Below are 23653 nucleotides of genomic sequence, written 5' to 3'. Positions count from 1 at the left end.
ACATTTAATACTTTTTACAACTCCATAAACGATTTTTATCCCCATTTTCAAATTACTTTCTTCGAGCTTTCGGTGAAAGCTCTCAATTTTTGACAGTCGACAGTTCCCTGCTTTGTTGACAGTCAGCTGACAAGCAGCGTTGGCATTTGTGACGGGTGCACGCAATCGTCAAGGTAAGCAAAAAAAAGATAAAAACAACACGGAACAAACATAACAAATACAGTAAATTGTTATCGGACCCTTACCGCGGTACTTCTAGGGAAACAAAACCCCGCGATCCACTTGGAAGAATTATTTTCGTCTAGGTGACCAATTAACGTTATATCCGCCGTGCCGTGAAGTGCGTGCGTGTCTGTGTGTGTTGTCTAGGATAGTGTGATAACTATTGTGACAACAAGCGACAAGCATATTTGTTGCCGGCAGTTGAGTGATTTGTGTAATTTTCCCGTGTGTTTTGGAGCAGAATTTGTTCGTTCGATTGATGGTTTTGGATTAGGCTGCGTTGCTCGTGACGGTAATTACTTCCTGGGAGTTGTTACACCCGTTCGTTCATTGAACGCCAGAACGCATCGGTACAGAAGGCGAGACAAAAAGGTACACGTCAACACAATCCTGCAGTCATCACGGTCGGAGGAGCAGTGCTCTAGCGTTCTTCGTCGGTCCGTACACTGGGAGAGAAGTTCACAATTTGAAATTTGGAGACGAACGTCGCTTTGAATACTAAGCAGTTGTACTACGAGACACAAACGGGAACTGCCGCGCGATCGTTACAGCAAAGGCGATCGAGTCAAGGAAGTCGATCGGGTGAAAGTTGTGCCTCTTGCCTGGTAGAGGTAGCGTTGTGTACGGTGCCCACTGCCCCACCGACACGCAATCTGCGTTCGTATTCGTGGCTGTAATAGCAGGCAATTGTCCCGGAGGTACGCACACCCGAAAGGGGGATACGTGCCGCAAGTCAGTCGGCGCCCGCTTTTCCGTGACGGGGGAGGCGAACCAAAAGACACGCAAACACCACGCAAAGAACCAGTCAAACGAGCCCACTCTGCTACACTGGCACTGGGAAGGTGAGTGTTCGTGTGGCACCACCAACACCATCACCAGCGAAGGCACAACGAACAGACGGCGGCTGCAAACAATAAACTGGTGTTGACCAGCGGCCCAACGGTTCAGTCTTCGGTTGTACGCGCCCGCGGAAAGATCTTGTCCCGCGCTCCGGTATTCGCGATTCGGAAAATCAAACTCCCCACCACACACTCGGTTCCACCACCCGTCGTCCATTTCGGGAAGCATTCGAGTACACTTTCCATCGTTATTTGGCCGCTCAGGTTGTTTTGTGTAGTTTGGTAACTCCTGCGTGACTCCGCGAAGTTCGGGTTTAGGGCTGGACACAGATCGTTCGACGGCATCATGTGTGGCATTTTTGCGTATTTGAATTTCCTCACGCCCAAGACGCGGCGTGAAGTGTTGGATCTGCTGCTGAATGGATTGAAGCGGCTCGAGTACCGTGGCTATGATTCGGCCGGTGTGGCCGTTGATGGTGCCACGGCCGATGCGGACATTCTGATGTTTAAGCGCACCGGCAAGGTGAAGGTGCTGGAGGAAGCGATCCATGCCGCGGCCCAAACGATCGATTTCAGTGAATCGTATGACACACACGTGGGCATTGCGCATACCCGTTGGGCGACGCACGGTGCACCGAGCGAGCTGAACTCGCATCCCCAGCGTTCGGATGATGCGAATGCGTTCGTCGTAGTACACAACGGCATCGTGACGAACTATAAGGACATCAAGAAGTTCCTCGAGCTGCGCGGTTACGCGTTCGAGTCGGACACGGATACGGAGGCGATCGCGAAGCTGGTCCATCATCTGTGGAAGCAGCACCCGAACTACTCGTTCCGCGAGCTGGTCGAGCAGGTGATTCAACAGCTCGAGGGTGCGTTCGCGCTTGCCTTCAAATCGAAACACTTCCCGGGCGAGTGTGTCGTGACACGGCGCGGTTCCCCACTGTTGGTGGGCATTAAGGCGAAAACGAGCCTCGCCACCAACCACGTGCCGATCCTGTACGGCAAGGGCCATCGGCACGGTTCGTCCGGCAATGTGCAGGTAGAACCAACGCCCGACAATACGGCCGATTTTATCAATCCGGGTGAGGAGGTGGAATATTTCTTCGCCTCGGATGCATCGGCTGTGATTGAGCACACGAACCGGGTGATCTATCTGGAGGATGATGATGTTGCGGCAGTTAAGGACGGTGCGCTCGGTATTCATCGGCTGAAGAAGAGCCAGGATGATCCGCACGCTCGCGAAATTACGACGCTCAAGATGGAGATCCAGCAGATCATGAAGGGCAACTATCGGTACTTCATGCAGAAGGAAATCTTCGAGCAGCCGGAATCGGTCATCAATACGATGCGCGGTCGGGTAAACTTCGAGAGCAAGAAGGTAACGCTCGGCGGCATTAAGGACTACATCCCGGAGATTAAGCGCTGCCGGCGGCTGATGCTGATTGCGTGCGGCACGTCCTATCACAGTGCGGTGGCCACACGGCAGCTGCTCGAGGAGCTGACCGAGCTGCCGGTAATGGTGGAGCTCGCGTCCGACTTTCTCGATCGCAACACCCCGATCTACCGCGATGACGTGTGCTTCTTCATCTCGCAGTCGGGCGAAACGGCCGATACGCTTATGGCGCTGCGGTACTGCAAGCAGCGCGGTGCACTGATCGTTGGTATTACCAACACGGTTGGCAGCTCGATCTGTCGCGAATCGCACTGCGGTGTGCACGTGAATGCGGGCCCGGAAATTGGAGTTGCCTCGACGAAGGCTTACACGTCGCAGTTCATCTCGCTGGTTATGTTTGCGCTGGTGATGAGCGAGGATCGGCTGTCGTTGCAGGGCCGTCGGCTCGAGATTATTGAGGGTTTGCGCAATCTGGATGCACACATCAAGCAGGTGCTGATGCTGGACCAGAAGGTGCTGGAGATTGCGCAGGATCTGTACCAGCAGAAGTCGCTGCTGATTATGGGCCGTGGGTACAACTTTGCCACCTGCATGGAGGGTGCGCTGAAGGTGAAGGAGCTGACGTACATGCACAGCGAGGGCATCATGGCGGGCGAGCTAAAGCATGGACCGCTCGCACTGGTCGACGATACGATGCCGATCGTGATGATCATTATGCGCGATCCGGTGCATCTGAAGTGTATGAACGCGCTGCAGCAGGTGACGGCGCGCGAGGGACGTCCGATCATCATCTGCGAGGAGGGTGACGCCGAGACGATGACGTTCGCGTCGAAGGCTCTGGAGATTCCGCGCACCGTCGACTGTCTGCAGGGTGTGCTGACGGTTATACCGATGCAGCTGCTTTCCTACCATATTGCGGTGCTGCGTGGCTGCAATGTGGATTGTCCACGAAATCTCGCCAAATCGGTTACGGTTGAGTAAAGCGGGGGTGCTTTGGGAGCAGGCGAAGGAAGCAGTTTAGCAGTGTTTGTGCGTCTGTGTGCGTGTGTTTATGATCGTGCCCGCGAAGAGCGTGGTTTAACCACGTGCGTGGAGAGTGGTGTGACACAGTTAGAGGAAGGAAGTTAGGAAGGATGCAGCAAAAGCAAGTGGCCGAGTTTTGTTTGAACCTTTTTGTCTATTTTGCTTGTGTTTATACAATTTTAAAAATGCAATATGTGTATGTGTGTGCGAGTCGTAAGACGTAAAGCTGTTTCAATTTTTAAACCGTTCTAGCATTTAAGTTGTTCTCAAAGAGTATAATTTTGCGCTTGTTTTTGTTACTGTGCTAAAAGCGAAACCCTTTTTGCTATGTCTTTTACACAGACACACGCATCCATATGAGCTGGCACGCACCAGAAATTCGATTTAGTTTAATAAGGTTCATTTTACAAGCAATCTTTATTGTTAGTCTTTCGTTTTAAAACACCTTTGCTTTCGGCTGGCTCGGCTGCTTTGAGAAGGCTAGATTAAGGACCGTCTGTTGTACGCTGGACCGAGTTGACGATAAGCTACAAACTACATTGCATCACACTGTAGGCGCGTGAAGATATGAATTTTAAATGCCACTTAGTACGGACACATTCGGGGGAAGGATGATGATGATGATGCTTGGTTTCCGTATCAATTAAGGAACAATGGTCCTATAATGCTGCCCATTATACCGTGCGCGTGTCTAGAAGCTTGCTGCAGGTGAATCAACACTCGATCGCATAGTTAAAACCGAACCAGCTTCCACGTCCGCAAAACCTTCGTCACCATCCGCCGATGCGCAAACATCAACACCACCTCACCACCCACCGCCCACTTTGGTGCATCCCCAAACAAAAGCAGATATTTTATGGTTTGTGAACCACACAAAAACTAGCGCCTACCAAGCGTGTGGCTCTGTGTGTATGTTACGGTGGTGATAAGCACCATCACTTTATCATTAGCATCAGCAAGCAACTTTACACGGAATTGATAGGTCGGTTTCGCTTGTCTTGACTTGACTTCAGGTCTCCCGCTGGGGCAGTGGCATCGGACGCAGGGCTGTCAAAGATGTGCTATTTGAGAAGTTGTGTCTAAGCGCGCGCGCGCGCGTTTGATAAGTTTGATTTGGCCTAATTTTGGCACTTAGACGCACACACACGTACATCCACGGCGGCCAACGTGCAATAAGAAAAACAGAATAGTATCTTCGATCGCCAATTAAGATGACGTGTGCGGTCTCCTTTTTTGTAAAAAATTGACCATTGTTTCTTCGGCGGGGTCGGTTGGTAGATTAGAATTTGTGGCGTACGAGTGGCTCGTACCCAGACCAGCCGCTGGTAGCGTGCAACACCTGCCACATTCCAATGAACGAAGAACGCCCGGAAACTTCAAGCAAGAAACCCACTCGAACAATAGTTTTTTTTTTCAGATTTTCGGACAACCCCCTTTTTCGGTTAGTAAGGAACTAAATTTAAGCCAAAAAATACGCAGACGACGTGTAGTATGTACGCCCAGGACGCGCACGGTTACTAGGAAGGGAGTAGGGAAAAAAACAGCAAATAATTCCAATACGATTGCAGTTGCGTTTCGGTAGGTAAATTTAGCCAAGTGGAGATACCTAGCAGTTAGTAATGATAAGAAAGCGTTCCGGCTGTTACGCTTGCGCTTACATTGTAAAAGCGAATGCAGTACGGTTTTGCATGTATGTGAATAAAGTATTAGTGCTTTCACTTTTTTTTTATTGGTAAACAAGTGTATTTTTCTTCCAAAATTTGCCTTCACAGAGCTTCCCAACTAGCAGGGAAAAATTATCTTCTTACAGCATCACACTCCCCCCCCCCCCCCCCCCCCTTCATATCAGGTTCAAAGCCTGTTGATAACAACCGGAACGCGAGCGTATGATCGAGTTTTGCTATTACCTCATCGACATCTTGAAGCATCCGGCGCTTTCTTCCTCTCCGGTTCCTCCTATATACCTCGCTGCCCCAACTTTCACCCATTTTTCCCCGCTGACTCGTTTTTAAATCTGGCCCCCAAAACGCCACGGAACTTTCGTTTCGGGCGTGGGGTTGTTTGTGTGAGTTTTGATGTCGTTTCCACTTTTTAATGACCGAGCATCGGGTTAGGCAATCCGGGTGCTGTAAACCGCGGCAGTGAAAACGGGCCGTTACCTCATCGGGCGAATGTTTCGCTGCAATAGTTGAGTGTAAACTGTGGCTGCGGTTGGATTTTTCCTTTTATTTTGCTTCCAAATTTCAAGGTCGATCGCACCATTAACCTTTGGCGATTTGTTTGTTGGGGTAAAGTAATTTATGGAGTGTGATGAGATGATACTTTTATACATTCATATTTTTATTATAAGTATTTTACCTCAAATTCTCTGTTTTTTTATATGGACTGTTTTGTCCATATTTTCATTCAATTGTTGGAAAAAGAAATCAATCAAAAAGGGAATTATTTACAGTGTAGTTGTGCAGTTGCATCTGGTTGCAATACACCTCCACACAAGATCGGCTTTTTCCTTCTTCTATTTCCTCTTCTTTTCCATCTTTACCCCTTCACACACACACCCAACCATCGCTGCCAACGATTGGTCTAACGGTAACTTTAATGGGCTCCCACCCCATGATGACTGCAAGCCACCCCTTAACACACCCCGATTGCATGCTTAACCGATCGTCGACAACCCAACATGCCTGCCCGTTTCCTCGTGGCATGTCGTGCATATGCACCCTGTGTGTCTCCCACCCTCTACCCTTTCTTGCCCCAATCAATGAGAGTTGGCCGTCTGTAATGCGCTGCGGATATATTGGTCACGTTGTGCTTTTCGCCCTGCGCCTGTTTGGTGTTGCGTGTGTATGCGTGTTGATTGGCGTACGATCGGCACTAAAGCTCACCCCCATTTGGTACGCCAGAAGGTTTCCTTCCCCCGGTTTTGTTTTGTATTGTGTATAAAGAAAAGCATGGTACTTTCGGGGTTTCGGATGTACCGGAAGTTGTTTTTGGATGGTAACACCTTTTGATAACCTTTTATCGCGCTGGGTAGTGGAACATGTGGTGCCACCCTTGATGCTGCTTCGGACGAACCGGACGCAATTGGAAAGGTCTGTAGTTGTTTGATATTGTGTCTTTTTCTGTAACAGTACATTGACTCTGTGAATGAGAGGCTTTTATCTTTACAATTACCTCACTCAAGGCTGCACCATGTCAGGAGAGAGACACCAGACAATCAAGTTCCGTAAATCGCTTTCAGGTAGTCTCCAAGAGCACAAGGGTTTTTGGTAGGTTCAGGATAACGATGGTTATTAGCATTCTGCCTTCAAGCTAGACTCTTCTTCACTGTTTCATGATTTTTATTTCTTCGCAATATTTGATAAAAGTTCTGGACGATCAACAGTAAAGAATTTAGATATTTATTCTTCAGGTTACTTCTGATCTTGTGTTCCCGATTTCCTGCTCATGGCTTTCTTGTGCAGGTTTCTTGATAAACCTCATCTTTTTTCTCTTATGTTTTGGAATCCGTCTCAGGTTTACATATGGCTCTCGATCTTTAGGACAGTCTGGTGGCCTAAACGGTAGCGGTATTAGTATTTATTGAAGGATCGAGACACAATCGGCTTGTTCTATCTTATCCATAACTGTCTACGCAGTTAAATCCTTAAGAAAAACTTAAGTCTAGTAAGCCATTCTTAATGGGAGCAAATTTAAAAAGTGCTTAAAGATGAACAACACCGATCCGAATTAATTAAAATTAAGACCGATCAACAGTTCGGTCTTAATTTTTCTTCAATTGATTCAATTACAGGGTTCTCGGTAGTAATTTTTAGCATACTTGCTTTGAGTCTTATAAAATAGATAAAATACAAATTAATGTTTAGATTAAAAAAAGCCAGGCAAATATAAAGCCTCAAGTTAGTAAAGTTAAGTAAAGTTTCTGACAAACACAAACAGGAATTTTGATACCTAATTTTTAATTTTTCATCTTGGTTTAACGACCTGCTAGGCCATCTAAGCCTGTCGAAACTATGGAGTGGATGAATTCATCGATTCTGACGTATAAAAACAGAGTATACTCCGGAATTATCAGGAGTAACCTGCAATTGATTCCACAGTTGAATCCGGAGTTAATATCGGAGTTCTCTTTGGACTACTCCCGAGTAATTGCTCCGAATGACTGCGAAGTAAGCTTCGAAGTAATTACTCCGGCTTAATCTGGAGTGAACTGGGATACATTTCGGATCAATCCGGAGCAATTACTCCGGAGTTATACCGTAGTAAGCTCCGGAATGCTTCGCAGCCTGATCCCGGCGGACCCGGGAAAAATGAGGATTTATCCGTCACTAATAACGATGGCTTGGACTTTGACTTATTGATACCACGTAGTTGGATAGTCAGTCCTCACTACGGGGGTATGATCTTGATGGGATATATACACTGATCCTACGATCAACATCCTTCAAAAAAATACCAAATTATTTTCATTTCCTGAAGGACAGCCTAGCCGTATTGCAAACAAAATACGTAATTTAATATAGCAAATTATTCCATCTCTTCGAGTAACTAGTAATTAGTAACTTGCTACGATACAATTAATATATTCCGGTAACTCATGGTAGGCTATCCCTAACTTGCCCCATCAACTACAGGATCTTAAAGGCAATTTTTAAGAAAAAAGTTTGAATTATTTTAAGAAAAAATAAATTGTATGATCTTGAACCAAACCTGACTTTATTTTGACTGAATAGATTTGACAGGTTTGGTTGTACGGTGTCATTCTAACGACATTAGGAGTAAAGGATCTTAATAATTTTAAAGATAGAACCTGATCGAATTGTTTACATAAAAATGAAGTTAACGAAGCACTATTCAGAAAAAGTTCAATCTTCTTGAGGAGACCGTTAAGAATATCTTCCCAAGAGACAGGGAAGATCATTTCAACTGACCTTTAGAATCATGCCAAACACAGTGACAGGGAACCTGTTCTACTGACAAAATCAGCCCATTTCGATGGACACTAACAAACTAAGCGTGAGTTCAGAATGAACAGCAGCGAAACCTGTTCCATCGCACGCAGACGACTCGAATTAATTCGAATTTCAGTTTCATTTGACCACTCTCGGCAAGATATTGCACCCAGCCAGCCGACACCCTGTTCCAAATCGTCCGCCATTGTCGTGAGACTATTATTCCCACCTCTGGGTGTTTTTGTTGCTGTGTGCAACCGACCCTCTTTGGACGACTTGACTTACCATCTAAGAGAGGTGCGTTCCTATGTAAAAAGAGTGATTGGAGCTCTCAACAGCAGCATCCACACAGCCCCGGGTAGTCGTAGTTTGCAATCCAACTCACCCCTCTGTCACAACTTTTCACTTTTATCTCGCTAGCCTTGGCATTTTTTCTCCTTTCCCTTCCTGGCAAGCGGTGCGCTCGTATCGACATGACCACAAGGAACACATTTGCGAAAAAACGGATGGATCAATTGATCGAAAAGGAGTAAAACTTTTTTTTTTAAGCGCATTATCAACAGTTGTGTTTGGTTGGAACACAAAACTTTGCAATGTCTGCCAAACACACATCGATGTTTGCATTGCTTTCATGGCTCGGTGCGTTCGTGCGATCCGTCACGGTCGAATGTGTCATCAACATTGGAAGAGTTGGCTTATTTTCCACGTGAGGGTCACGGTTTCCTTTCGCACCAAATACTGGGAGGTGGTTCCTATCTTAATACAATGTATTTGGTAAATGTGATTAATGGTTTCACGATTAAAGACTTAGGCGTTGAGATAATTTTAAGTTTTATTTATTTCATATCAAAATTATAGTTAGTTATCTTTCCCTTTACTCATCATCAATGCTGTTGGAAAAAAACTTCAATATTTACACCCAACATTAGTTTGTTTGCTGGTCTCCAGAAACAGCTAATTACATGGACGAATTATTCAACCTCTAAGGTCGTCAACTGTGCAAACTTACAGCGTGTTGTGGAAGCTCAAGTCGTACACAAAAAAAGGGATTAACTACTGAATACCGTCGCTTCCCTCGCTCGATGGAAACACCGTTGGAAAGAAATAGCGTTTCCGTCTTTAAAAAAACTGAAACCAACTTTAGCGTTGCAGTGTGCGATCGAGTGGAACCAATTTAGAACGTGTATTGGAAGCAGCACTCGTCGACTTCGTCGTCGAACAATCGTCAACTCAACGCATGGGACCAATGGTGTTGGAGCGAAGTGGTTAAGGAAAGGGTTACGAACAACACCTTCTATACTGGTGGGTTGGTCCAGATTTCGAAAGGCTTTGGACTGTTTCGCACTGTCTTAAGAAGGTACGGCCCTGAAACACCTTACGTTATTGTAGCGTTTTTTTTTTCGTGTGAGAAGTGAACGGGTGAAGACGACAGGCCTAGAATCGATTGTATCACATACAGCATTTAAAAGGATTGCTAGTTTTTTTCGGAAAGTTTTTCGTAAACGTCATCCTTAGAAGTAACCAGTAATACAGTAACCGTCAGCTTTTGCATATTAGGTAAAAATGAGATCGTGAAGAGAATTTCCAACGAATCTACTTATTTTTCACCATTTAGTAAAACATTTTGGAAACACGTTCCCATCATTGGAAGTAGCATGCAATCGATTTTTAGTCAGAATCAAGAGTCTGATCAAAAGATGGCTTAAATACAGTAGACCATAAAATGACAACACAAAAAAAAATCTCACAAAAAATTCTTTCTAGTTTTGGGCATGCATTCTTTACATTTTTCAACTATAGGATTGATAAGCTGTAATAACTAAAAAGATGGGTCTTTTTGGTCAAAAAGATTTCAAACATATTCCAAGTTATTTTTAAATATTTACACAACAGTGATGAGAATTTCGCTTGGCACCTAACGTAATAGGTTCGGAACGAAATTGTGGTTCCGTTCCTTCAATGGAACGTTCGAACTTAGCCTCAAATTGTATTATAAAGAAGGTTTTTTGCGCTTAAACTTTTCTGTCCAATAAGAATGTTAAAATGTACACTCGCATGATTTTTTTCTGATGTAAAGCTTCATTATATTACAACGAAAGCAACGCTCAAAGTAGCAAACCAGTGTTAACGCTTGTTCTAGTCACCTACTTACATACTTATTTGTCAGGCGCTACAACCGCTTTGCGGTCGTGGCCTGCCGTAGAAGAATCCGGAATCGCTCACGGTCCCGCGCCGTCGTCCGCCAATCCTCTCACCTCAATCTGGACCTACCACGCCTCCTCTGTCCGTGTGTACGGCCTAAAAGGACTCTCTGAGCTGGGTCGTCCAGTGCCATCCGGACGGTGAGGTTGTCATACAGTTCGTACAGCTCGTCGTTGTAGCGGCTCCTCCTTTGTCCTTCCACACATACGGGCCCAACGATCCTTCTGAGCATCTTCCTCTGGAACGCGTCTAAGAGGGCTTCATCTGTTTTGGACAGGGCCGCCATGTCTCAGAGGCGTATGTGAGTACTGGGACTATAAAGGTACGATCCAGCCCCAGCTTCGACCGTCGCGACAGGTTTTTTGAGGTGAGATGTTTCCTCAGGCTGTAGAATGACCAGCTGGCTGCCAGCATCCTAGCGAATTTATTCTCTTTGGGTTTCTTTTGGACGACTTCTTGTTCTGTTTGGGTTTTGTAAAATCAGGTTAATCCCATACGAGCCGTTCTCTCGTAGTGAGAATCGACTTATTCAACTACGTGGTATCAATAAGTCTATTAATCCATTTGATGGCTGGCTTGGCCTAGCAGGTTGTTAAGCCGAGGAGAAGAAATCAGGGGAAAAAATATTTTTGGTAGAAATTTGCGATTCTCCCTAAGGAAAGAAGGTCCTTCTTCCTCGATGTTGTTGGGTACGAGAAGACTATACTGATAACTTCTGCACAGACAGACACTATGACGCTTTTGCTTGTTTGTTGAAGTAGGTTCAAATAACCGTTCAGGAACTTTTGGATAAAATCTAAGATGCTACAGATAGTTCAGTTGCTGATGATCATTCTTCCCAAAATAAGGTAAAGTTAAATAAAAAAGAAATATCGAAATCAGCGTTTTGAAAAGCGGACGTAAAAGTGGTTTTATATGATTGGCAGTCACTGTAACTCGACAGACTTTTGATTCATTTTCTTGACTTATAATGGTTACAGTTGTGAAGTGATTTTATAGTTACAGATTGTAACGTAGCTTTGAAGTTGTATTTACCCACAAGCTAAGGTGTGAATATCTTTAGTTTTTTTTATTCACCCTTGAGTAGCAAGTTTATCTTTCACTTTGCTATCAGATTAACTTACGTGTCAGGAAAAAAGTCTTTTTCTTGATAGTCAACTTTATGTCTCCAGATGCGAATTTTTTTAAATTTTTGACAATTATTTTTATTTCTTTTGGTTTACTAGACTTACTGATTTCCGTTCCTATTTATTTTCTTTATTTTTTCTGTCAAAAATACATTCTTTATTATTTTTTCTGTAATATTAAGTCTGTTCTATGTTTGCTTAAGCTTTATTTTAAAATTTAATTTTCTTATAATTTAATGTTTCTTACTCCTTTTTTCCTCCTTGATTTATGTATTACTTCTTGCACCGTATTGTCAGAATTAAAAAAAAAAAATTATTCAATTAAACCGTTCTCAATTTACCTGCAAATGTCTGCATATAAATTATCCAAGAGAACATGCAGAGCTTTTCCCCTTTTTAAAATGTCACCGTTTCCCTAGCAAATGGCCGATAAACCTTCGAATCGTTCCGTATATTCTTCTGAAAAGCTCTCTGTATAAGCCTTGAAGCAACAGAAAGCCCTTCCTTATTCCTTGCTGCAAGTTGAATGAACTTCGACGCCGGTTTAACCATCGTTAGTGAGACTGGGCCTAGCGCTCGAAAGGTGAAACCCGTACTTGCCTGGTTTTTTTGGTGTGGCATCCAACACTGCCACCTAATAAGCGGGGGCGCAATACCCTAGAAGAAGAGGACATGAAAGGGGGGGGGGGGGGGGGTGAAACCAACAACTAACCAACCAACGTAAAAGTCATCCGAGAAAGGCTACACGGCGTACGATTACCTAATAATTCAAGCAGGCAAACCGAGATTGGTGAGGATTCGATTGCGGAAAGTTCAGCCACGTGCATACGTAGTTCGCCACATCTGGGTTCGCCTACATTGCTGTGGGGTAGAGATTTTCGATCACCGCGAGTTTTGAAAATCCCGGAAGAGAGAAGCCTACAAACAGGCAGCCTCCACCCAAGGCAGGGAAAAGAGAGGTGGAAAGCCATTCTATCGCTGACGGTGAGTAGTAGTGGTTCGGGCACTGTCTGGAACCGGATAGACACTTTCGCTTTTCATCGTTGGAGTTAAATCAGGCTACAGAAGCTCTGTACAATGCATTTCTTTTGCAGACATCGTTACATGGTTTGCTCAGTGCCATCGATTTGAGAGCTATTTTCAGAAAATTGAAACCATTGCATTCGGATGCAATCGTCCACATTACTACGCGGCAGCGAGGTCGTTGGACCTGCACCGACATCACTTTTCTCTGTACATTGGTTCACAGATGGAAGGCCACAATCACTTCCGCGTGCACGAATCGGTTGATCGCGATTCGGTAAGTTCTCTCGCCGGATCGTGTTGCCATGACGCAATGCACGCTAATGGCGTTGGCTGAAAATGCACTTTGGAAAATAAGTGCAAAGCGTAAGACAGGAAGTGTTTGTCTGTGTCTGATGTATATCGGATGCATATGTGCATAATGACATTCGGGTGTTGCTGACCGCAGAAACGTATCTTATCATTCATCGTGCGTCCCAATCTTGGTCCCACTTGCATCTGGAGCATCTCGAGTACACAGGACAGGTAAGTAGCACAAGCGAATGTCCCAAAAGCAATCTAATCAACGCCACAAAGTTACCGTTTCCAAGATGGCGATAGATAGTATCGGTGTGGCGCGATAGCGATCGACCGGTTATCGCATGTTGGTCAACAGGATTCCCCCATTTGTGGTGAACAACCGGACCGGTTGTTGTGATGTCGTGGCCGTACGTTAGAGGATCCCCCCCGAGGTTTGAAGTGCAATCGTTTCCTCTTTTAGCTCTGGACACACATTGTACGGTCAGCAACGTCAGCAATTTAAAGGCGATCATGGGATCTGAACGATCTGGACTTAAGCGAGACACACACACCCATGGAGAGCCTTTGTAAAGAATACCAGTTCTTGGCACCAAGGCACGGAAACTGGTGGAACCTTTTTTGCTCGCCAGGAGCACAATGTCTGCCACATACATTTGGGGTCCCATTTGTGGTCCGAAACATGGTCAACCTTGAGCTGGTAAACCGGCTTGGTAGCAGACACGATTTGCAACGCGTCGCGGTGCTTTCAAACCACTCGTTCGGGTACGGGTTTGGGGTTGACTTGCGATGTTTGGTGGGGGCTCTTATCAGACACTCGCGTAGGGCACGGCGAACATATCCGCCTTTCAAGTTTGTGGTCGATCTGTGGAGTGGGGAGTGGGGGTTGTTGTTTCTCTGAAAAGCTTCTCAAGTATTATTAACTCCTAATTGTAGTAATGCGCAGAAGATTAGTTTTATGTTAGTACGAAGTGCCGGTAGGTGTCATGAGCAAGATGGATGCCAGAGGAATTGATCAAACGAAACCGTTTCTTCCTAAACAATCGTTTGTACTATTCGCTTGGGCCTAGCGAGATTGAATGTAAACCATTGTATTGAGAATGTTTTTTTTTCTTTTTTTTGGTGCAAATATGACGTCTTTTAACATTTGTATCAAAGCTTCAACACTTATTGAGCTAGCATAACAAAATGTGAATAATGTTCTTAATATAGCACCAGTTTTAAATTTGGTTCGATTCGAATTTTACGAATATCTAATGAGCGCAGTACAGGCTTCGCTGGTGGATATCGGACATTTGGCGCCGCATAATTAAATCCAATAGCTTTTAAAGAAGAATATGTATGAAGAATTTATAATTTTACCTTTTTAAACCTCCACTATTGCTCCAGCTATTGACTGGAGTGGAGTTTGAAGCTCCAAAAAAAAAAAGTTACTGTCCCAATTTTGTTGCAATTCGCTCCGAATCTCACAAGCACACACCCAACCAGGGATTGGGTTCACGGTTCAACCGAAACAAGTTTTACTCCGCGCCGTTCCAAATAAAACGATGTTTCTTCTTCGACAGTTTCTTCGTCATCCGTGCAGCATCTTGTCGATCGCATTTTAGCCTGAATGATAAATCGAAACCACGGCAGTTATGTAACCGCGGTCCGAAATATTCCAATCGCAAAGAGCAACAGCCATGCCATACAGCTTACCCTGAAGTTGCCGAATAGTGCAATTTGTACACGCCATTGCTGTTCAACCGCTTGCAATGGAAGGCTTCGTAAGGTATGGTTTAGAGACCTAAGACTAAAAATAGCATACCTCCGGGGTGAAAGTCCCTAACCTCCAGTAGATTGCTTCAGAGACCTCCACAGAAATGTCCATCCACCTGAGAGAGGGTGGCATTATTGCATAAACAGCAACAACAGACTGTTGTCTTGATCTTCGCTGTCCCGAAATGCAACATGCTAAAAGTTGTAGAAAAATTGACGCTTAGGTGTACGTGTGTGTGTGTGTGTGTGCCAGTTGGCACAAAAAAACCTCCTCCCTGATTGATATTGCGTAAGTACTACGATCGAAAAAAGCCGAAGGATCACTTGCGTCGGTATCAGAGACCGATTGACGGAAGGGGTTGATTAATTATGGTGGATGGATCTAAGTGTTTGTGCTGGAGTGTATGGGCAGAAAGGCAAAGTTGTTCGGACAGGTTTAGAATAGGCCTTCACATTGTTTGGTGGGCGGCATGTAAATTGCGCTTTCCTATGTCGCAGTTTATAGGGAATGCGGAACGAATAAAACAGAATAATGTCACGATCAGGGAAAGCAGTGGCTGGTAGAGAGTGGTTTGCTATAAATCACTTCATCGTTTGTACTTGAGTGCAACCTAAATCGTGAAGAGTAGATGCTAACACGAGTGGGTGCGCCTAGTTTTTGCACGCTCGGGAATGATACAAAATGTATCGTCGTGGCATATATTATGAGTATTTTTTTAACGAAATCAATTTTGTGAAGACTACGTGCTATTTTAATTGTCCTTTAATTTTTTTGTAAACATTACCTTTCTGTATGTATAAATTTCGTGGAAAAAGTAAATAACGGAAAGCGTGTATCAAATTTTTAAAAATTCAAGCCGCATTCAGATAACTTCGCACACTGTGCGAAGTTGACAGTTTACGAAGCTTTCGGCGCGAGCTTTTGCCCTTCCACGTAGGGATTGTTTACGTTTGATGACGAGCCGGTAAATGTTTATTTTCGCATTTCGTACGTACATTCGCTACCATACCGATCGTCAGTTGCTTGGAGCGCGTAGTGTAACAGTTTCATCTATTTTATTAAAATAAGTTCATACATATTTTATTCACAATGGAACTTAACCGTGAAGATGTGCTAATTCTGTTCGACGTAGATGGAACGTTAACACCACCGCGCCAATCCATTACGGAGGAGATGAAAAACTTCCTGTATCAAACCGTGTTACCAAGGGCCACCCTAGGCGTGGTGGGTGGTTCCGATTTGGAGAAAATGTGCGAACAGCTCAATGGGCAGGAATTTCTACAAAAGTTCGATTACGTCTTCCCGGAGAATGGGCTGGTACAGTACGAGTCGGGAAAAGAGATGGGCAAAATGTCCATCAGTCAGCATCTTGGGGAGGATGTGCTGAAGCGTTTTATTAACTACTGTTTGCATTACATCGCTGATCTAGAGCTACCGATAAAGCGCGGTACCTTCATCGAGTTCCGTAACGGTATGCTGAACGTGTGTCCTATCGGACGCAACTGTTCCAGGGAGGAGCGTAACCAGTTTTACGAGTACGACCAAACGCATCACGTGCGTCAAACGATGATTGACCGGCTGAGGGAACAATTTTCTGAAGTGGATCTTACGTACAGTATCGGCGGCCAGATAAGCTTCGATGTGTATCCGGTCGGATGGGATAAAACGTTCTGTTTGCGTCACATTGCCAAGCGTACGAAACCGTTCCGGGAGATTCATTTCTTCGGTGATAAAACTAGTCCGGGTGGAAATGATTATGAAATCTTTACCCATCCGCAAACGATCGGACATCAGGTGGTGTCGCCGGAAGACACTATGAAGCAGTTGGCCGAATTGTTGAAAATTGTAAATTAAGGGAGGCGCGGGATTGTATCTTCCTAGTTAGGTTTATTCAAATTGCTTCCATTTACGGAGGCGCGCCAAGGCAGCCAGGTACGCCCGGTTTGTCTTAATTCAAATTGGAAAGAACTTTCCGTCACACCAAGGGAACAAAAACGTAGCATTGGAAATGTGTGTGTTTGTGTAAATGGAAAATAAATGCACTTTCATCTATCACAGAGAGTTATACCCTACTGTTCGACCATGTCTGGGATGTTTATAGCGCGGCGGAATTCCGTTACTCTCCGATAAAGTTTGGCTTCCGCTTCTCGGCGAACGCCCGCAACCCTTCGAGACGGTCCTTCGTTGGAATGACCTGTGCGTAGCAAGCTTCCTCGATCGCGTACCCCGTGCCGATGTCCACCTGAAGTCCCTTGTCGATCGCTTTCTTCGCCATGCGCACTCCGACCGGTCCGTTCGGGACAATTTCCATGGCAAGCTGAAGCGCACGCCGATATGCTGCATCACCGGTTTCGTTCGGCTGTACGGCATGATTTACGATGCCGAGCGTTTTAGCTTCCTCGCCACTAAACTGGCGCGCTGTAAAGATCAGTTCCTTCGCGACGGCCGGGTTGAGAATGCGCGGCAAGCGTTGGGTACCGCCCGCACCCGGTATGATGCCCAGTTTCGTTTCCACCAGGCCAAGTTTTGCGTTCGTAGCCACCACGCGCATGTCACAGGCAAGTGCCATCTCGAGCCCACCCCCAAGGGCAGCCCCATCGATGGCGGCCACAACCGGTGTGGGCATTTGCTCGATATTTACCATCATTTGGCGCAGCTTAGACACGAAACGGCTCACCTCTTGCGGGGTGAATTTGGCCCGTTCCTTCAGATCTGCTCCGGCGCAGAATATGCCCGTTACCAGGCTGCGCAGGATCACCACACGCACGTTTTTGTCGTGCGCAAGCACCTCGATCGCATCGAGCAGATTGTTTACGAGCGATTTGCTGAAGGAATTGCGTGCCTTTGGGCGATTCAGACCCAGCACCGCGATGCCCTGTTTGTCCTCCTCGGTGAGATACGTCAACTGAAGTTCCTGGTTCGGAGCAACGTCCGTACCGGCCTTACCGGCACTTCCCTTGGAAGGATCATCGCTCAGCCAGCGGCAAGTAGGGACTGTGCGCAAACCGTTCACACCGGCCAAACTGTGTTTCACAAGGCGCACGGCCATCGTGCTCGTTTTAAACATTTCACTGCTGTATCTTAAAGATACTGGCGCACACGAAACTTACTTACGGAGTGAAAGTGACCGAACGTCACCACGGCAAGGAGATTGTGTTGTGTCTGCTGAAGTTACATAAGGAATTGCGTGTGTAAATCACGATCAAAACAAATGGAGCTTTTAAATTGTTAAGCTGTTTGGACAGCTGCGCATCAAGCAAGTTTTTACTACGCAAACTTTCAATCAAGCAAATCTTGTAATGTTGGAGGAAAGAAAACGATCCAAATCAAATTGGATTTTGGCGAAATTCTTTTACCTTGTTTTAATTTGATGGATTCCTATCCTGAAGTGTTAGTTTTATAATATTTCAAGCCCACTTTATTTCAATTCTTGTTTGCTCACTTCAGATATAAGTCTTCAAAAGAACGAAACACTCTCGATGGAAAAGAAAACAGGACACGAACAGACTGCCCCCAGCTTGCTTATCGGCTTAACTACTAGACCGGAGACTCAATATAGGCTTCAGGGAACTTGAACGAATGCTGCCCATGGGAGAATACGCTCGGCAATAGTCCAGCGTTGGGGATGATGTTCCACGATAGCGTTAACGTTACATTCCGATGGCCCCTAGAAAATCAAACAAACAGAAATGTAAACACTCCAGCTCCTTTTTTCTTCGTGTGGAAGGTCGGTATCCCGTACAAATGCACTTACTTCAAACCGTTTCCATCGTCCCAGAAATAATACTTCGTGTTCATGTTCTTAAAGTCCAGGTTAGCGTTCTCGCCGCGCAGAATAATCTTATCCCACAGTACCACCTGGTTCAGTGCGTTCTGTTCCGTGGTGTACTCTGCGGTTAGGTACAGGAACAGTTGCTTTACGTTCCAGTTAAACAGCGGGTTTAGATCGGTTGCGAGATCGAATGTGATGAAGCCAAGATCATTCTTTTCCCGGGAAGCACTGAAATCCGGCACATTTTTCCTGAAACAAGTCGGGCATTGTTTTGATTACGTGGCTCATGGTGACGGTTTGTACAGCCGGCCGGTTGGTGTAGTATAAAGGCCGGTGTGCCTGTTGTTCTCTACTTACACCAGCACCTTCACCGTGCTGATCCGGGCATCCGTACGATAATCGTAAAAGAAGGTGGAAGCAAAGCAGCAGAAAGTAAGCACCGAAAGGACACTCAGCGAGTACGCTAAAATCGCGTTACCGCGGGTCATTACAGTATGCATCGTGCGGGTTGAAGATGTGCCTTCGGTGTGCTTCTAACGGTGAATAATCAGTCGGTCCTGTGACGGACGGGGTAATACGGCTAGAAAGGAAGAGTTTGCATTGAGAGTAACGTACGCTTCTGTTGAGTTTTATTCACCAATACCTGATAAGAAAGTCTGCAAATTGGAATTGTTGATGTAGAACCAGTGCAGCTTTCGTACGCGGCCAAGAGCTCAACCCGCTCGCGTGAGTGTAAACGCACACGCTGATGTAAACGAAAATGACACGTATTCGAACAGAGGAAAACAACTTCGAAAGAGCGTTGATAGCGGTGGGTTGAGGAGTTTATTCGTATTTGAATCCGTTAAGCACGTGAAGTGTGGCGGTAAATTATGAATCTAAATTATATTAATTGTATATTTGAGTAAAAAACGCAATTAATATCCTGCCTATATAAAGAAAACCATTTTTTGATTTCCAATCAAGTTGTTATCAAAGAATTATCCCCTTTGAGAGGGTATTTTTTGGTGTAAAACTTATCGTTGTAGATAAAGAAGAATTATTTGTAATTATAAATCTTCTTATTTTTTCGAGTAATTCTAAAAATTGTATTGCGATATAATCCAAGGTCAAATATTTTATACACTGTGTCTTTCCTTTATATTTCCATATAATGTTTTAATCTCCACTCCACTAATCATGAGGGTGGCTCCGTTCAGAACAGATTTGTCCCCAATGATCAGAAATAAATAGAAAAATAATAGTTGAAAACAACAAGTTCGAAACAAATTTTTGATTATAAGCTTAATCTTTTTAACTGCTTCAACTATTGCACAAGAACTATCCCGATTTCCTCTCAACTGAACTAATTAAATTTCAATAGAAAGAATAAAAATCCGTTTTCGTTCGAAACTAAAAATCAATGCACCAAGAACAAAAAATTTCCCCCGTTTCTCTGTTGGCTTATAAATTCCAGTCTGCCACGGTAGCCAGTCGTCTGATTCGATGCCATTTGTACGTTGCCATACTCCCCGGGGAAGCACGTCATACGTACGGAGACAAACTTTACAGCAGTGCTGTCCCATTTTATTTTTTGCAGCTGCAATTTCAAGCTGTGCTGGGAAGCTTTTGCGTAGGAAATGGCACCACCAATCGATCGTTGCTTTCCTTTCGGCAGAGACACTTTCCACTAGCCAGTGGAGCTAGTGTAAAAAGCATCAATCTTCTATCCCGTCTCGCTGCATGTTTCTTCTCCAAAACAATTCTTCAGCAAACGGATTTCGAGCAATGGAAAGTGATTCGACCGGTATTCCCTCCGGGAAGCGCATTAAAATAAAGGAAGAAAAAGAAAGAAAAAATCGAAGCGAGTTCTCTAGTCAAATGCGAAATGCTTTTGTTTCGATGTTGCTAGAAAATCGACCGGAGGTAGACTTACGAACGGTGTATATTGCACCAGCAAGGCTAATTGTTGGGTAAGTACTGCATGGATTGTTTCGTTCCGAGTCAAGGATACATTCGCGAATTACCATAAAATGAACAACCCTCTCTACAGCACGGATATGGTAATCGTAGCGCAAACTGAATCTTCCACGGATAGCTTTTTCGCTTTCACCTTGGTGCCGGTTCTACCGTGGATTCTTTCCCCTTCCGAGACAAGCACACACATGCTGTTGCGTTTCGAACAGCGATTATTACCATTCCGTAGCCAATCGCTAATTTATGGACGCGAGCGAGCTCCGGCGATTCTGACGTTCCGATAGAAAAGCAACGCATTCGAAAGGAGAGAGCGAAAAACGAAGGTTTCCGCCGTGCGGATAATGTCGTGCGGATAAATGCAGCGTGCAACACCTATTAATCAACTGCTCAAAGTACCGGGCGTCTCCATTGAGGACGCTCAAGACAATGAGCGCGCTTAATTATGGGGGAAGGTTTATCCCTTGCTTTACGATACCGCTACCATCGATCGTTTTGCAGATTGTAGTAGTGTAGCGTTTCAAATAGTGTGTGTTTAAATGGGGTTTCGTCTCGTGGCGTTAGAATGTTGAGCTTGAAATGGTAATTGAGATGTGGAACTTCAATCAAGAGAGAGAATGAGAGGTTTGAAATGAAACTATCGTTGTGGCAATTCGTCAATTAAACATGATTTTTTTTTCAATTTCCCAAGTGTATCGTTGCTGATAATGTTTTTAAGAGATTGTTAGAAGCAATAAAAAAAAAATAACCAGAGCTGGTGTTAAGGAAATGTATGGCTTTTGTATATTTTTTTAAAAACTTCTGTAAGGACGACTTGGCCATGTCTAGTTCAAACTCTTTTGTAATTTAATACAGAAAGACACAAAACACTTTTAAATATTAACAAACAGCTTTGAACCAGCTTCATGCCTTCAATGTCTTCGTCAAACAGTCTTCGTCGGAAGGAATTGCATCTAGTGCTCAGTGAAAATGTTTAAAAAGTTCTTTCTAGAATACAAATACACTCAAAAAAAATATTAAAAATACATAACAAAAGATAGAGTGTGTAATTATATGTATAACTCATATTCGATGACACTTACCAAACAACACTTTGTCCAGCTGATGTGTTGTAGTGTCAGTTGCAAAATACACGCAGGTTCCTCAAAAATCACTTTGATTCTGACAACGAGGTAATAAAGGCAGGAAAAAACAAACACCATGACACCATGAATAAAATAATATTGTTTATCAACACTCTTGATGAAATTGAAGTATGATTATAAATAAAAAAAATCTCCGGCGAGTCGTACAAAACCTGTCCAAAGTTAAGTTATTGCTAAGGTAGTTCTATCTAAGAAAAGAGGGCAACTGCTTCAGTTTCTCTTCTCCAAAGAGATCCGCCCTTTGATCCCTACCCCTCTTCCCTCCCCTTAGATTCTACGCACAATCGTGCGATAAGTTAATTGTAGTTTATTATGTTTATCCGTTTTTTGTTGTTGGTGGAATGTCTGGATTCGATTCTACAGTAACTCAAGGTTATTGTGGCTATCGGCTCCATGCGTTTTGCAGGTCGCCAGCGACAACATAAGATCAGTGAACTAATGAAATAGGTATGGGAGACGTGAAGTTGGGACGCTGTAGCACTGTTGCTTCACAAAGTTGTAGTGGCTTTCGGACTCGTGCGTTCTGCCCATGGTGCAGCCGCCAGCCGCAACATTCAAATGCTGGCAACGAAATGGATTTTCTTGAGAGCCAGTCGTCAGTCTCCACGGCACGTTGCACCAAAGAGGCGACAACCCCTTAGCGGAAATAGAGAGGACAACTTTAGAACCATACCTGGCAGCCACAACATTCACAACCGAGCTTACTCGGGATGAGATGCACTTGAATTGAAGGAGAGGGAAATGTCTACCCTCCAAATAGCATATAAGTTGAACGAGTTGTAAAGCTAGATAAAAGATAAGATTTTTTGGAATATGGCCATCATTGCGAAAAAAGAGGGCAACTGCGTTCTAACATTTGATTATTGAGACCTCCCAGTAGCTCTAAGCACACTAAGCGCAAGCATCTCGTTTAGTGCGCAGATGTACCTGGCGAGGGCAGAGCTATTTAGTGAAGACGAAGTTTCTTTCTACTGATCTATTTTCACGGTGAGAATATAGAACAGAGATTGTAGTGAGAAGTGAGAAAAAGGTGTGAAGATCTACTTTTTTTTACGTTCATCCAACGCTACTCAAGATCATGGGTGTTAACTGATACACCGGTTGGCAAGGATTTTGAATTCATCGTGTTGATCAACCCTGTATCAAATCTTATTGGCCTCGCTTTTAAGTCAGGGGAACACTTTGCGCATCGTTCGAAGGTGTCAATGTAGAGCAATGTTGAACAACAAGCAGCAGATTACGTCCCCGTGTCTCGGACTCCTTTCAGATTCAAAAGATCCCGATAACACGTTAGACACTCTCACCTTACACTGCATTCCATCCATTGTAGTCTTCAACAGCCCTACAAGATTCCCAGGGAATCGTTAGTAATGCCTATTGTACAGAAATTCGGACCAATCTTCACAAGGTAGGACGGCGGAATAAATACTATGTGGATCGTCCCCCCATAGTGAAGACTTAATTATCCAACAACGTGGTATAAGCAAGCCTAGTAAGCCATGAGATGGCCGTCCTGAACAAGTTATGTGTAAGGATCTGGTAAAGATTATGTAGGTTGGTGGTCAATTTGCCTCCAACAAATGCAGCTTGGTACCTTCCGATGAAAGCTTCAGCAAAAGGCGTTCTTCTCAAGCTAAAGTTCAGTTTCTTCAGTTTTCAATCTTATTGGTGCAGAAGAAGCACATAGCATCGATTAAATTGAAGTGCTCAAATGCAAATTTAATGAACGGAGGGGTCATTCTAGACTTCTAGTTTGAGGCGTCTTACACCAGATCCACCACTGATTATATTTAAGCAAAATAACTACAAACAAGAGTAATTCTTCATTAGAAAACAACTTAAATTTTATGAAAGCAGAGTATTTAGGGAATTGAGAAGTATCCCCAGTACGCCGGGCTGACTATCGGTCTGAGCTACGAATGACGAGCGACGAGCGACGAGCG

The 23653-nt window shown here is 44.5% G+C and overlaps 5 protein-coding genes across 8 annotated transcripts in view; 2 read left to right on the top strand and 3 right to left on the bottom strand.

The window, feature by feature from the left end:
* Positions 1-23653, bottom strand: part of LOC126556214 (glycerol-3-phosphate phosphatase-like) — a 231494-nt gene that overhangs the window by 37159 nt on the left and 170682 nt on the right. The window lies entirely within an intron of this gene.
* The window catches only part of LOC126556345 (signal peptidase complex subunit 3), a 586951-nt gene that overhangs the window by 454247 nt on the left and 109051 nt on the right, over positions 1-23653 (bottom strand). For 3 of the 4 annotated variants that reach the window (XM_050211604.1, XM_050211605.1, XM_050211603.1), the window contains exons 2-4: positions 18970-19112; positions 18595-18861; positions 18379-18507 (exon numbers count right to left, since the gene is read on the bottom strand). In XM_050211604.1, coding sequence (XP_050067561.1) covers positions 18379-18507; positions 18595-18861; positions 18970-19112 — 539 coding nt within the window. Of the gene's footprint in view, positions 1-18341; positions 18508-18594; positions 18862-18969; positions 19113-23653 lie in introns of those variants that run through there. The other variant, XM_050211602.1, reaches the window with a different exon arrangement.
* Positions 1404-3445, top strand: LOC126555985 (glutamine--fructose-6-phosphate aminotransferase [isomerizing] 2-like). Its single transcript, XM_050211139.1, has one exon. The coding sequence runs from the start codon at positions 1408-1410 to the stop codon at positions 3436-3438; it is 2031 nt and encodes a 676-aa protein (XP_050067096.1). The 5' UTR covers positions 1404-1407; the 3' UTR covers positions 3439-3445.
* On the top strand, positions 15930-16694 carry LOC126559928 (phosphomannomutase). The gene has a single exon (XM_050216090.1). It carries the CDS (start codon positions 15930-15932, stop codon positions 16692-16694), a length of 765 nt encoding a protein of 254 aa, XP_050072047.1.
* LOC126556221 (methylglutaconyl-CoA hydratase, mitochondrial) lies at positions 16857-17907 on the bottom strand. Its single transcript, XM_050211448.1, has one exon. The coding sequence runs from the start codon at positions 17905-17907 to the stop codon at positions 16957-16959; it is 951 nt and encodes a 316-aa protein (XP_050067405.1). The 3' UTR covers positions 16857-16956.

The sequence above is a fragment of the Anopheles maculipalpis genome, chromosome 2RL (assembly GCF_943734695.1).
Source record: "Anopheles maculipalpis chromosome 2RL, idAnoMacuDA_375_x, whole genome shotgun sequence".
NCBI lineage: Eukaryota > Metazoa > Arthropoda > Insecta > Diptera > Culicidae > Anopheles > Anopheles maculipalpis.
The sequence above is the reverse complement of the archived record's forward strand: the minus strand, read 5'-3'. Positions and strand labels throughout refer to the sequence as shown.